The sequence below is a fragment of the Etheostoma cragini genome, chromosome 14, assembly GCF_013103735.1.
Source record: "Etheostoma cragini isolate CJK2018 chromosome 14, CSU_Ecrag_1.0, whole genome shotgun sequence".
Taxonomy (NCBI): domain Eukaryota; kingdom Metazoa; phylum Chordata; class Actinopteri; order Perciformes; family Percidae; genus Etheostoma; species Etheostoma cragini.
Window position 1 is genome coordinate 7,116,658 of NC_048420.1, and position 14,193 is coordinate 7,130,850.

The 14,193-nt window shown below is 42.1% G+C and overlaps 1 protein-coding gene across 2 annotated transcripts in view; it reads left to right on the top strand.

Moving 5' to 3' along the window:
• Positions 1-14,193, top strand: part of col16a1 (collagen, type XVI, alpha 1) — an 81,570-nt gene that overhangs the window by 35,155 nt on the left and 32,222 nt on the right. The window contains exons 14-43 of one of the 2 annotated variants that reach the window (XM_034892072.1): positions 169-207; positions 350-412; positions 1,272-1,316; positions 2,096-2,191; positions 2,487-2,525; positions 3,187-3,231; positions 3,354-3,389; positions 3,473-3,595; positions 4,308-4,343; positions 5,230-5,265; positions 5,544-5,672; positions 5,955-5,999; positions 6,369-6,404; positions 6,491-6,544; positions 7,477-7,527; positions 7,616-7,759; positions 8,528-8,563; positions 9,637-9,744; positions 10,119-10,241; positions 10,355-10,408; positions 10,516-10,557; positions 10,925-10,960; positions 11,042-11,095; positions 11,205-11,273; positions 11,373-11,417; positions 11,781-11,807; positions 12,718-12,774; positions 13,059-13,103; positions 13,251-13,322; positions 14,070-14,123. In XM_034892072.1, the coding sequence (XP_034747963.1) occupies positions 169-207; positions 350-412; positions 1,272-1,316; positions 2,096-2,191; positions 2,487-2,525; positions 3,187-3,231; positions 3,354-3,389; positions 3,473-3,595; positions 4,308-4,343; positions 5,230-5,265; positions 5,544-5,672; positions 5,955-5,999; positions 6,369-6,404; positions 6,491-6,544; positions 7,477-7,527; positions 7,616-7,759; positions 8,528-8,563; positions 9,637-9,744; positions 10,119-10,241; positions 10,355-10,408; positions 10,516-10,557; positions 10,925-10,960; positions 11,042-11,095; positions 11,205-11,273; positions 11,373-11,417; positions 11,781-11,807; positions 12,718-12,774; positions 13,059-13,103; positions 13,251-13,322; positions 14,070-14,123 (1,839 nt within the window). Of the gene's footprint in view, positions 1-168; positions 208-349; positions 413-1,271; positions 1,317-2,095; positions 2,192-2,486; positions 2,526-3,186; positions 3,232-3,353; positions 3,390-3,472; positions 3,596-4,307; positions 4,344-5,229; positions 5,266-5,543; positions 5,673-5,954; positions 6,000-6,368; positions 6,405-6,490; positions 6,545-7,472; positions 7,528-7,615; positions 7,760-8,527; positions 8,564-9,636; positions 9,745-10,118; positions 10,242-10,354; positions 10,409-10,515; positions 10,558-10,924; positions 10,961-11,041; positions 11,096-11,204; positions 11,274-11,372; positions 11,418-11,780; positions 11,808-12,717; positions 12,775-13,058; positions 13,104-13,250; positions 13,323-14,069; positions 14,124-14,193 lie in introns of both variants that reach the window. The other variant, XM_034892071.1, reaches the window with a different exon arrangement.

Consider the following 14,193-nt stretch of genomic DNA (forward strand, 5'->3'; position numbering starts at 1 on the left):
GTGTGTGTGTGTGTGTGTGTGTGTGTGAGTATATGGTTCCAGCTAGTAGTCCAATCGGGTTGCTGACTGGTCACTCTGTTGTTTGCTATGCTCCAGCGGTGTGTGTGTGATGTCTCTTTAGAGCCAGGTCATTGATCTGGGCCTTGTCTCCATTCCTCCTCTCCACAGGCGCTGCCTGCCAACTGGGGCGAAGCAGCAGGGTACAAGGTAAAAGGTTAAAGAAACTCTCATTGATGAATAATGAAGATATGACCTTTTTAATGCCCATCTAATTCCTTTCTAACCCCTTATTTTATTTGACTTTTCCCTCTCTTTGTTTCTCCTCGTTTTGTTCTCTGGCCCTGTCCAGGGACAAAAAGGTCAGAAGGGAGAGATCGGTACACAGGGTCTCACAGGCACTCCAGGCAAGGATGTAGGTGGCTTTGACTTATTTATTATTTATTTATATTCTCTTTATACTGTATATATGAATCAATAAAAGTATCTTTCAAACATGAGATGTGCTTTGAGGTTAAGTGAAACAAATGCTATAATAAGCATGCACTCAAATGCACACTAGTACACACACACACACACACACACACACACACACTTGCCATTTTTATCTGCCTAAGAGTGGATATTCAGTAAACTTATACGGTATTACTCTTTAAGCTTAGACCCCCTCTCTCCTGTGGCGTTAAGTCGGCCTGTTAATGCCTGTTAGATTAGGCTGGAGCAACAAAGCTTGCACAATCAATGCTGCCTCATTGACTGCGCCGTTCGTCTCTCACACACAGGCAGGCGCCCATTCAGGAAGACTTAAACCTTTTAATCTTCCGTGTTCAGCGCAGTGATCCTGTAGACGCATGAAAAGTTTTGAGGGACAATTTACAACGTGTGTGTGCTCTGAGATATCCCCTCTCTGGTTTCCGGCATCAGACGCGCTCACGTTCGGCTGTTCACCATTCTAAGTGCTTGTTATGGACAGATGGATTGGTGGAGAATATATTTCCTTAAGCTATCTGACATTCTGAATTTGAATGTTCTTGTTGATGTGACTTGAATCAGGCAGTTACAAAATATTGCATCTGCACCACTGAAGAGAAAACCTCTTTCCAATTTCAAATTGTGAAATGTCAACAAACGGGGGAAATCAACAATTGACTTTTGACAATTTATGACAACATTTTGTAGATGTGATTGATTATTCTGGGCTGGCCCTGACTATCTCAGTGACCATACTGATGCTGTCACCTCTCTCTCTCTCTCTGTCTGTCACCATTTCCCAGGGTCGAGCAGGGTCCATCTGTGTCATCGGCCCCAAGGGAACAAAGGTCTGTCTTCATTGACTTTCTACCACCAACCTGTCAGTCATATATATTCAGTTCAGGTTGGATTTACAGGGTTTCCTTAAAAAGTCTAAAATGTAAGGCCTTCAAAAGTCACGTTCTAGTTCTGATATCCTTTTCAACAGGTCTTAATTTCCCTAGGTCAATGCAACGCTACCTCTTATGCTCATAAAATGTTTTCTTAAATTTTTTTATTCTGTGGTGTGTGGTTGTAGTTCTTTCCGTAGCTAGTCCAAATATAAATTGCTGTATTACGCTACGAATGAGACCTACAGGCAACTTATTTTTCCTCCAATCTACACACCAGCCTTATAATGCAAATGAGGAAATCAGGGAATTGTTTCAGAAGATGTTTCTGGACTCTGACATCTGACTTCTTATATATTATATTTATATATCACTATGTATATAATATTTGCACCCTGCAAAAGAAAACACCACATACAATAGTAAATGAAGTGAACTGTTCTCACAAAAAAATATTTAAATTGATGGATATGTAGCTAAACAAGAAATTTGCTCCTACCCGTGTACTTTGTCCATTGCAATCCCCACCGACAGGTCCCACAACAGCCCAGTTAGATAGTAAATGCTGTAAACAAATTCTTTGTCAATCTTTACATAATTTCCTGAAAGAACCAAGCATGCCTGCTATTTATGTCCTAAATATAATTTATAATGGTCTCTAAAAAGTTTTAAATTTGGTTTGGTGAAAGCTGCAGAAACCCTGATTTAATAGAGCTGTGGTGAACTTGTTTTCCCAGGGTACCCCAGGTTCGGTGGGTCCTGAGGGTTTGGCTGGGGAGCCAGGGAAGCCCGGCTCTCCAGGCCCACCGGGAGTCGGAAAGCCTGGCTTACCAGTAAGTGTGTGTTTTTTTGTTTTATTTAATCCTCTGGTGAAAATAAAGAAGCCTATGTGCACTTATTGAGTGGTGTAACTGGTTATCGTAATGTCCTTACGCTCGTCTTTGAGATGGTCTCAGTTTGACCTAAAAAAGTATAACTCATAATTTACTAGACCTTGATCTCAGCATAGCAGGGCAGGACTTGACAGGACTCTTTCTTTTGGTGCAGCAATCATTGTCTTAGTCAGAAGGCTAAAAGTGTCCTCAGAACTGCATTTGAAAAGATTCTCGTACTTTGTTTTCCCGTCAGGGCCCTCCTGGTGAACCGGGTGGTGCAAAGGGAGACACGGTAGGTTCAGCATTTAACACATGATGTTGATAAATGTCCCCATTTGTAATCCCTTCAAAATAGCATATTTGGAACATGACGGGTAAGGTGGATCAACAGCTCATCTAATAGGAATGTAGAGGAACCACTGATACAGATGAGCACATAAACATCATCACACCTTTTTTCCACTGTGGTTGAAGGATTACGTAACCTTCTGTAAATTCAGAAATTCTTACAATAATAATAATAATTTATACTTCATTAATCCTGCAAGGGAAATTGCAATGTGTTCACTCTGTTGTTATTGTTATACACATTACAAACAGGCCTGAAGTACACACACTACCTATGTACATGCACTACTGATGTCAGAGTTGGGGGGGGGGGGGGGGCTGCCCATGGAAAGGGTACCAAACAATTGGGGGCTCAATGCCTTGCTCAAGAGCACCTTGGCAGTGCACAGGAGGTGAACTGGCACCTCTTCAGCTACCAGTCCATCACCATACTTTGGTCCGTATGGGGACTTGATCCCGCAGCCCTCCGGTTCCCAACCCAACTCCCTACTGACAGAGCATCTGCCACCCCTTGCCCCTTGTAAAAACCCAAAATGACATACTAGACAAGTTAAAAAACATGATTTTCAGGGTACCTGTAACAATAGTCTGATTTGTGTTAACAGGGAAATACCGGACCTCCAGGAGAGAAAGGGATGTCAGGAGATCCAGTGAGACTCTTTTAAACATTGATTGATATTCAGCAGTGCATGCATGAGCTTCAGAAATGGATCTGTCTAATCTGACTGAGCGGATACATCAGTGTTTGACTGGGGTCCTGCTGTTTTCTTAGGGACCAAGAGGACCAGCAGGGTTTAAAGGAGACAAGGTACTTGCAAACGGTTTTTAATCTCTAAATCTGTACGCCTGTGTGCTCTCTCATCCACTTATTGACTTGAGTTCAATCCTTAGGGGGACCCATGTGAAGTATGCCCCGTGCTGCCTGCAGACGTGGGTAACACAGTGGCTCTGCAAGGGAAGCCAGGCCCGAAAGGAGAGCCTGGTTTACCAGGGATAGGAGAGAGAGGACTGCCCGTAAGTACAACGGTTTGAGCTCAATGTCAAACTGTAATGTATTCTGAACCTACCCTGAGTGGTTCAGTTTACCATTTTTACAATCTCGCTACACGTTTTATTAGCGAGTTGTAGTCACAGTCTGAGCTGTAGCTGACAATTGAACCTTGAGAACTTGTTTGATAGTGTATATATTTTATTTTTCTTATCATTTTAAGGCTAAGGTAAGGCGTTTATTTATACCTCTGGGTTGTATTCTCACTGCAGCTCAGGAAGCAAACGCATAAGAACGCTGTCAAAAGTTTATGCTTCAAGGCAAAGGTCATTTTGTTATTGCAATTGCATCATATTTTCTCTCTCGTTATCGCGCTCTCTCTCTCTCTCTCTCTTTCTGCGGTGACTCAGCACTCAACATGCTGTGCATTTTGTTTCTCTTCCTGTTCATTCTACATCTCCCAACTTAACCCCAGCAGGTGAAATAGGGAGTGATTTGTGGTAGGGAAAAGGAATATAAATCTAGAGCCTTATGAGATTCTCAGTGCAACGATTTCCAATAATGCAAGCATCCATCTGTCATACCTGGTTAGGGAAGAGGGGGAAGGAGGTAGAGCAACAGAGAGAGAGAGAGAGAGAGAGTGAGATACGATGACCTCACTCAATCAAAGTTGAACTAACAATAACTTCTGGCTCATCCCTGCTCATCTCTTTTCTTTTCTTCCCCTAAATGTACCAGGGGCCTCTGGGCGCAGATGGCAAGGCGGGACACAAGGTATAGAGTCGTTCATTTACATCTCATGGTCCATTCAGATTCAGTGGAAGCGTGACCTATACACACGCTCATCTGCGTTCCTATATATTCAGACTTGCTAACATCAGCAGCAGAAGACTCTCTCTCCTAAAGCAGATGCAAGCACACTAGCTGATCTAAACTCCACAGAATAGAACAAATTGCTCACACACAGACATGCACGCACGCACACACACACACACACACAATACAAATGGCCACCCTAGTATATCTGTAACCATATGTCCATTAGGGCTGGTAACTGAATTCAGTACTTTTTAGGCACCGAAAGAATTGCCTCTAAGCATCAAGTATAAAAAATTCTGTGTCATTAAATACCCAATTTCAATACCTAAGGAGTTAATCTGATCAGAGTTGGTGAGCCTGCATGCAATAAGCATGCAGCATGCTTCTATGAAGATATAATAATGTTTGTGATTGGCTGTAGAGACACGCAGGAAATACTCTACATTACACAGAGACGGGGCTCATGTAGTACAAGCTGAAGAATAAAAATATATTTTTGTTGCCTTTATGCGAAATGTTATTTATTTTTGTTTTATCAAATCGGTATCGGAAAAAGGTATCGTTTAGGAACCGGGGTATCAAAGTCACGGTATCAGTATCGGTACTGGTATTGAATATTATTTAACAGTACCCAGACCTAATGTCCATGAATGCCAACCAGTTCCACACACCTACCCACTCACACATAGTTGATACACACAGACACATGTCTGCCTAATTGTACCGCTGTATTGTTGCAATGCCACATCGAGACGTGACATCTCAAAGCAAACATGTTCATCAGAGTGAGCTGGGACTAATTTGCCATCTTGAATGTCTGTGTTTTTCTTTGTTTTGGCAGGGCGAACCAGGATCTTCTGGCATCAAAGGAGAAAAGGTCAGGTTTTTATTAGGCTTCAGGTTAAACAATTTCTTGTTCAAACTACTTTTCTCCTTTGCCAGATAGCTAGAGGAGTAATTAGGGAGCTTTGCGTTATTAGTCATGTCACACCTTTACACATCATTGTTCATGTAGCACTAGTTGCTCCTGTCTTGGAGCACCAGAGCATTTCTAACCATGTTATTTTAGTGTGTTTCTATCTGAATGAGTCGTGATGTGGATAATTATTTGGTAGACAAGCTCTGACCCAACTTTGAACTGTCTACACGCTTTAGGGAGAGCAGTGTTCTGTGTGCCCCACCCTCGGAGAGTTAACCCCTAACCTCGTCCCCGGCGTCCTCAGCCAAACCCTGCAGCAGAAGGGCGAGAAGGGGGAACCTGGGATCGGAAAGAAAGGAGAGCAAGTAAGTCTGTTAGAGGAAGAATGAATGTGATTCTAATGTGAACTGAAAAGCAGATAAGTAAACTCAAAAACACAACCAAGGTAAAAGCCATAACAAACGGTTTTATCTTTGGTTATACTGAAAGGCAAAAATTCTAAACACTGTAACATGCATGGTAGAAGAAAACTGAGGCTAATTGTTTTCATGATTTTGTTTATGTCAGTGTGTTTGCTGGCATGTGTGAGCAGCAATAAGCACCTTCATTAAAATGATGTATTGTTCAATTTTTCCCCTGCTCCATAGGGGGAGCCAGGAAATGTAGGATCATCTGGTCTTAAAGGAGAGAAGGTAGGTAACATGAAATGAAACAGCACTGTGAGTTGGTGACCTCAATAGCAGACTAGATTTACATAAGGTGAACTGACTCAGTAGGTTGCAGAATGGGGCTCGTAAGAGACTTTATGATGAGCATAATCGCAGCGGTGCGCTAATTCTAGGCCCCAAAACTGTCTGCCACAGGGATTTTACTCAGCAGGGAACTTATTAGTGAGAAGCTTAGCTCGTGAAAAAAACAAAATCATTTGACATGACTGCCTGTAGGGTGCACCTTACCTATGAAATGTGAATTACCAATGTGAAAGGCCTGGACAATTTTTTATCAATTTGTGAAGTTCAGATGGCGTAGTGAATTTTGGACATTTTTAAACTTGTCTGCAGGGTAACAGAGGCAGCATAGGAGCTGATGGTAAGCCGGTAAGTTGAGATTCAGTTCTTTGAAACAGAATATCTTCACATCCAGATTCAGTGATGTTGTTAATTGAAATATGTCTATGGGACAGGGAAAGCCTGGACCACGGGGACCTGGTGGCAAGGATGGACAGAAAGGCTCAACGGTAAGAGAGCAGTGACAAACGTTTGCTAGGGAGCGCATGGTTGGATGGAGTAGTATGTTTATTAATTCATTCTCAGGGTTAATGCACATTGATCAACATCATTGTAAATGTGGTCTCAGACCTTCATCCACAGCGCTGTCATGGAGGGTCTGGCTAGTCCACACAGCATTCAGGGATAAGAGAAAAACATGCTCTGGTTCATTGGCATTCCTGTAAACCAATCACAATCTTCATGGCACCGGATAGAGCTGAGGGCCTCTGAAAAATAGCCTCAGGAAGGAACTTTATGCACACAAAAGTTGTTTTGGCCTTGCAACAGAAAAAAAGTAGTCTAGCTAGCTGTCTGGATTTACCCTACAGAGATCTGAGGAGCAGTTAACCATAGTCCTTATAAATCCACGAAGAAAGATCAAGGTAATGGAAATCCGGTCGAAAAGAGGGAAATCTGGGTAATTTCTGTCGGCAACTAGGATATGGAACGTGTATAGGATAGAAAGGGGAAAGACATGCAGCAAAGGGCCGCTGCTTCAAGGATAGATGGAGCGCAGGCTCTACCAGATTAGCTGCCAGGGCGCTCCACCTGCAGGCTAATTTTTAACTGTTGTCCGTTGGCCAGATGTTGAATTAATCATTAAAACAACATTAAAACACACAACATGGAAAATTAGAGCTAGTAAAGTACAGTGTAGAATTTCAGTTTTGTCAATAACTACTTGATTGTTAGATGCTAATAGCTAATTATGCACTTTGAGCTGAAAGGGGAGTTTCCTTCTTGGGATATTGAACATTTTCCATATGTTGCTTTTGCGATCTATGCACAAGCATCTCACAATTACAGTACCTTCAGAAACAAACCTGTAAGTGCATATAAAAAAAAAAATCCATGTAAAACATTATCTCGTTCCATTAATGTCATATGTATTTCTTGACAGGGAGAGCCGGGGCAGCCTGGTCTTGGTCATCCTGGCCAAAAGGGTGAGAAGGTAAGTGTAGTCATATGCATCTGCTTTTTGCACTATTTAGCTTGATTGTCATGTCAACTGACCATCCTGACTCCCTGCCTTCCCCTAGGGCGAGTGTGGTCTGTGCCAGTCGTTCGAGGCTGGTAGCGGCTCTGCTGGCTATAAAATGCCTGCTGGAGGAATAGGCAAGCAAGGCGAACCAGGACTTCCAGGTCCACCCGGACATCCAGGTGTTGGAGCTGATGGCAAACAGGTACAAGATTATCTAGGGAATACAGTTTATCCAAATGTACACAGACAGCTTTTTGCAATTAAAAACTGGGTTTATCTTACATTCTGTTTTGAGAGGTTACATTATTGCCTTGCTTGCAATGGAAGCAAAACAATGAGATTGTTCAAAAGGGCTAGAAAAATGACTGATGCTATCCTTGCAAACACAACACTGTACAGTGATACAGTATGTCATGTATATTGCTGTATATCATATACATATTGCCATTGCTGTATATATTTGTTTTTATTTAGCTTTAAGTTATTACATTTTTGTTATTGTGCCTTCATTGTGACAGAAGTTCAACAGTAGAAATGTATACTGCACACGGCGCCACTGTCAGAACACTGTCTTTATCAGAATTAATGATAGAAATTAAATTCCACACAACCAAAGCAGCATCTTGCTATCCTATTTTATGGAACAGATTAAGCAACATCTGGACGAGAGAAATGTTTGAGAAGTCCTGAGGGCGAATCAAGCATGATGTTTATTGTACAAATAGGATATGCAGGGATTCTCCTCTAACTGCAGATTTGTGTGTGTAATACATCCATGTTTGCTTCTTTCACCCTTCCCCTTTACATGCCATGTAGATCTGCGGTTACCAGTTATTTTTACCTGAATTGAAAGGGGCTTGCACAATACTTGTGCAAGATGCAGATGACTGCCTGTGTTTGAGAGTATGCACCTGTATGTGTATCAGGTTTCTGCATGCATTTGTACATCACTTTTTATTTGCTTACACAGGGTCCACCAGGTCTTGCTGGTGTAAAAGGAGAAAAGGTATGTTTCCTGTCAAGGTTTATTATATATCTTGTTCATGAAAAGCTGTTCTATGTTTGTTGTATGTTTTCACACTCTGTGTTCCATCAATGATCCAACGACAAATTCACACCATATTAAACCACCTTGCTGTCCGCTGAGGAATTAAAACCAGTCAATCAATGTCATTAGACATTCTGTAGTTTTTTTTTTAAATAACTCACTCCTAAAATACACAAACCCAAAACAGAATAAGCTATTTAATAACCTAGAGGAGTAAGACTATTTGGAGTCACTGGTTGCCTTTAGAGAGGGACAGACTTTTTATTTTTTTTAACTAATTTGACATCTAATGGGACCAAGGACGTCTGAAGGGAAGTTCCCCCCCCCACATGGTATGGACTTATATTTCAAAGGAGCCCAGGCTTTATTTCAGGTCACGAAGTCTGTCTTTTGGAATATTCGCATCACTTAAAAGCCTAAAAAACTGGAAATAAATCTGCCATGAACGGAGACAGGCTATTTTAAATTACCTTGAAGCTCTCCCACAATCACTTTGCTTGGACTTCAAAGCAGAGCCAAACCGACTGAGAGGATTTTTTAAGGCTATAACCATTATTAGTATTTTCCAGTTAGATAAATCTCAATCTCAAAAATAATGAAACACAGATTCAAACCAGCCACTTATAATAAACAACTTGGCTAAAGAACAGATTGCCGAGGGAAATTGATGAGTTTTCTTATAAACCAACAAAATTTATGTTTACATTCTGTGTTTTTCACCAAAACACATTGTGTGCATCCTTGATGTCTACAACAAAGGAGTCCATTCCTTCCTGATAAAACATTTGCATAGCAGATATTTTGAATATTTAAAATACTGCAATATTTACATCCCGGTGTACTTGCTAGCATTCTTCTTCTCAACTGCCCTTGCTGGTGCATTGCTGCGTTATCCTGCACATTACTGCCACCAACTGTTCAGACCACCTGACCAATGGCGTCCTTGTGTGCTCAAACAATAAACTTGGGACAGCAACAGTACATTGAGTTGACTGTTAGGGTCTCTTATCAACATATTTCAATGTTTCAAGGGGGAAAAAGGAAATCAAGGAGATGAGGGACTGGATGGAGCTCCTGGAGCCCCAGGACTGCCTGGAGAGCCTGGTCGGGATGGAATGACGGGGTTGAAGGGAGCAAAGGTACGGAGTAACCGAACTGTTAATTCAGATCAATTTTGCTACACTTCATTTTGCATCCGCTGACTGATTTATTGCGTCAATGGTTAAGGGCACGCAGTATAAAAGGTAGCAGCCATGTTTCCTGCACACCATAAATGATAGAGATCTAGTTGGGTCTTTTGAGTTTGTACGGATGGGTCGTTTGTCTCTGCATCTACGGAAACGTAAAATTACAGGTGATCTTAGATGCCACTGGTCACACTTTTGGACCATAATGGTTTCCAGTTGAAAATATACACTGATTGGCTAAATGGTGACATTGTTTTTATTCAATTTAAGTTAGATTTTTCCCAAAGGTCCCTGGATCATGATTTGAATTTGTTGTGTTTTTCCAGGGTGATGCTTGTACCAGCTGTCCTTCTATGGGGACTCCAGTGGGCGATGGTGTATCTGTGCAAGGTCCTAAAGGAGAGAGAGGAGACCCTGGTCCTGCTGGGGAAGGAAAGTCTGGCAGAAATGTGAGGGAATTGTGTATTTATTTATGTATAAATACATATTTTGCAAGTATTCATAGATGTACAGTATTTCTGACTAGGAAAATTGCGAATGATCATCTTGTTTTCTTTTCAAGGGAAAACCCGGCTTACCAGGTGTGCAGGGGCCTGCTGGGCCCAAAGGCAGCAAGGTGTGAATGTCCTTTTTTGCATCATGTTCATAAATACATGCGGAGAATTGTGTCTTATCATGTATTACTGATGGACACTAATCTGTGTTGTCCTGTGCCCCATGTAGGGAGACGCTGGAGATACAGGAGTCGGCCTTCCAGGAACACAGGTAAGACTGATCCACATCTGGAGTTTTTATGTCATCAACTGATGCTGTTCTTTATTACATCTCCTAGGTGGATGTAGTCCTGCTGTGATCTTAATAAATATTGTTTTCCAGCCTCTTAGATCTATCACTACATTCATGAAGTTGTAAATAACTATCTAAAAACACTCCTGAGCAGTTCGATCTCTAAATCCTTTGGTTCCTTGTGGAATCGTCATTGCGTTGTTGACACCGGGGAAGCCAGTTCTTCCTTACTACACCACCGGGAAACCATGTGAAATAACTCTTACAGTGCAAATGTCCATTCTTTGTCTCCTTCCCACCTAAACCTCCTGCCTTTTTTTCTTTGTCTTTTTCAATAATGGCTTAGGGTGAAGAGGGACCAAGAGGGCTCCCAGGACTTGTAGTAAGTCAATGCCATATTTCTAAAGTTGTACTTTTCTCCACTAGATTTTCAGATTTTGGTCTAATCTCTTTCTTTGTACAGGGACCACCTGGAGCAAGAGGATCGACTGGCCCTGTTGGCCCAGAAGGAGGAAAGGTAGTATAGAATATAGAGGTGTAAGCCCAACATATTGTTGCAATACGCAATCACATGTACCTCATTTTGTTTGAAACAATGAAACCATGTGAGTGTTTCTTGTTCATAGGGCTCCAAAGGTGAAGTTGGGCTTCAAGGACCACAGGGGCCTCCGGGCATTGGAGTAGCAGGGCCCCCGGTAGGACCCAAATGCATCTTTTTGCCTGTGCACATTGGCATATAATGTCATGCTGTTATCTTGTCAAACAATGTTTCCCACTTACTTTTTCCCAAACAGGGCAGAGATGGAGCCCTGGGCTCTCAAGGAGCTGATGGCAAACCTGTGAGTTGTCTTGTTCCTTCATCGTCTGAAGTGTTTCATTTGCATGTTTTTGCACATGTGCATCAACACTTTGTAGGGATGTTATAGAAATGTAATTGTCTCTGTGTTAGTGTCTGTTTAGAGTTTTAATTTTCTTTAAGCTTCTTTGGGAATTGTCCTCGGTTTAGGCATAATTTGTAACCAAGGATGTCTGCCTCGATCCATAACAGAGGCAATGTCTGCTCCCATTTCATCCTCTGTCCCCTGATCTACGCTCAGCTCACTGCTCCGCGAGCTTTCTTCTGGAACAACAAAGCAAGAGTAACTAAGTGCTGTAACTTGTGTCTGTGTGTGTGTCTGTGTGTGTGTGTCCTTCTTTTGCAGGGTCTTGATGGAGCTAAGGGGGACAAGGTAAGTCTACCGTTTTGTTTGGATGAAGGGATCTGGAGGGGTTTGAATAAAAGGGGGTGGAACAGATGGTAATCACAAGAGATGGTTCCCCTCACCTCACGCACCCACACGCACCCACACACACACACACAAACACACGCATGTGTGCGCTCACACACACCTGCCTCAGGCTAAAGATAGACTGGTAGCAGAGGTGACAAGTGTACTGTTGCTGGCAGACAGGAGGAGTTTTGGGGCCTTAAGAGAGAAAGTGTGTGGAACTATTAATTACCACATTCATCGGAGGCACCAGTCCAGACTGTAACTGAGAGGTTGGGAGAGATGAAGAAGCAGTGGAGGCAGTGCTTAAGGGTTGGGAAGGGTGTGGCATGTGGGACATAAGCCCCCAGTTGACAATGAAATTGAGAAAACTGAGAGAGACTAAGCTAAATAGGTAAAGTTTTGCAGATAATTCTGAATCTTTATTCAGTGTGTTCATACAAAGCCTGGAGCTATGTTCCGTACTGTTACATAAATACTGAGGACTAGGAGGACTGACTTGGACTAGGACTAGGAAAGTAGTGAGAGCTAGTATGTAATAGGGATATCATGAGCTCCTCGTATTACAGATGTTGGGTGAATGCACCTTTCTTGAATCATAGAATTATACGTTTGTTTTATTCTTACATTACATTAAGGTTTTAGGGACAAATTCATGTAGTACAACACCTTAAATTCATGAATTAGTCGTTCACGCGTTCATAGCATGTGACCCCTTACAGTTTTGAGGATTTAGCAAAACTGCACAGGAGTGTCTTGAAAGCTCAAAGAGTTCTGACTCACTAGGGCTGCAATGTTAAATGAGGACTCGGGTTTAGCAGCTTGTGCTTAAAATTGCGCAAAGACTTGAACTTTTTCTTGTATTTTTCAGGGTGAGCCTGGAGATTGCAACTGCATAATCCCTGTGCACCCGGGCATTGGCGGACCTGTGAGTACACATGTACACACACACACACCTAATCTAAAGAATTGTCGCCTCGCAACAGTAGACTGAAAACATTAATTTCTTTTAAACACACAATCAGTAGGTTTATTATGACTCCATAGGGGGCATATTGAGAAGAATTTACCTTCATGTTGAGTTACCCACCACCACCAGTTGCATCTTTCTGTGTTTGACATTTGTATTATTATTCTTGACATCACACTGCACTTTCTGTATATTTAGCATGCACCAGTGCTGCTCTGATTTTGACTATATTTGTATTCCAGGGAGCTCCAGGAACTCCAATAAACACATGGCAGCCCGGGCCTCAGGTCTGATCTGTCAGCCAGCAGTCCTGTCTGCAAGCAGTGTTTCTGTTCTTACCTTGCGGAGATTGTTTCAGAAAATCACCAAATTCTTCCTTATGTTTGACTATGAATGTGTGATGTCATTTGTGGCCATGTCTTTGTGTGTTGTAGGGCCCACCAGGACCTCCTGGGCCACCTGGCCCACCTGGGCCTCAGGGTGTTAATGGCATCGAAGGACCACAGGTAGGAGAAAAGGGGCAGTACAGTGGTGAGGGGGGTATTTTGTCAGTTCATTTCAGTATCTGCTCCATCAGCTTGGATTCAACTGCAAGCTGCTTGATGCAATTTCCCCTTGCGGGATCAATAAAGTATGTCTTAATCTTAATATTAGGCTTTCCGTTTGGGCAACTGGGGTACTTATTAAAGGCAGTGCTTTGACATGCTTTGCACCTTAATGGGGACGTTCATATGCATGTAGGAAATTGAACATTATATACTGAATGCGCAATATATTGGTTTGAAAGAGACTTAGATTATCATGATCAAGTCATAAATGCACTAACCCGTCCAGTGCTTTGAGCTTTAACCAATGTGGAAAGCAACTGAGAAAGCTTTGGGAATGTTTTTCAAGACATTAACAGTTATTTGAAGGTCCAAAGTAAAAATGGGAAATAAGCATAGCAATTCTAATTTAAAATTTTATTAATTTCTAAAGATTGTATTTTGAGCAGACCTTCAAATAAAGTGTTACTGTGATCTGTGTTGCAAGAGTCAAAGGTGTAAGAAAGACATGAAAACTGGTGATGGAAGAGGTCATGTCTTTGACAAGGGCGCATTTGTGATAATGGCTGAATGCAAAATAGCACTTTGATAAGACATGGCGGAACAACGAACAGGTTTGAGCATTCTGACGCTGACCCTTTGATGGAGATGGGAGTGGCTAGCCTTCAAATGGCAATAAACCAGTTCAACCTCAGTTCCTTCTTTCAGGGTATCCCTGGAAACGACGGGATACAAGGGAAACCGGGTATACCTGGATACAGCGTAAGTAAAAATAGAGAGAAAAGGAGGAGAGGCGCTACTGATTCAATATCTGGGGCCTCATGTATAAATG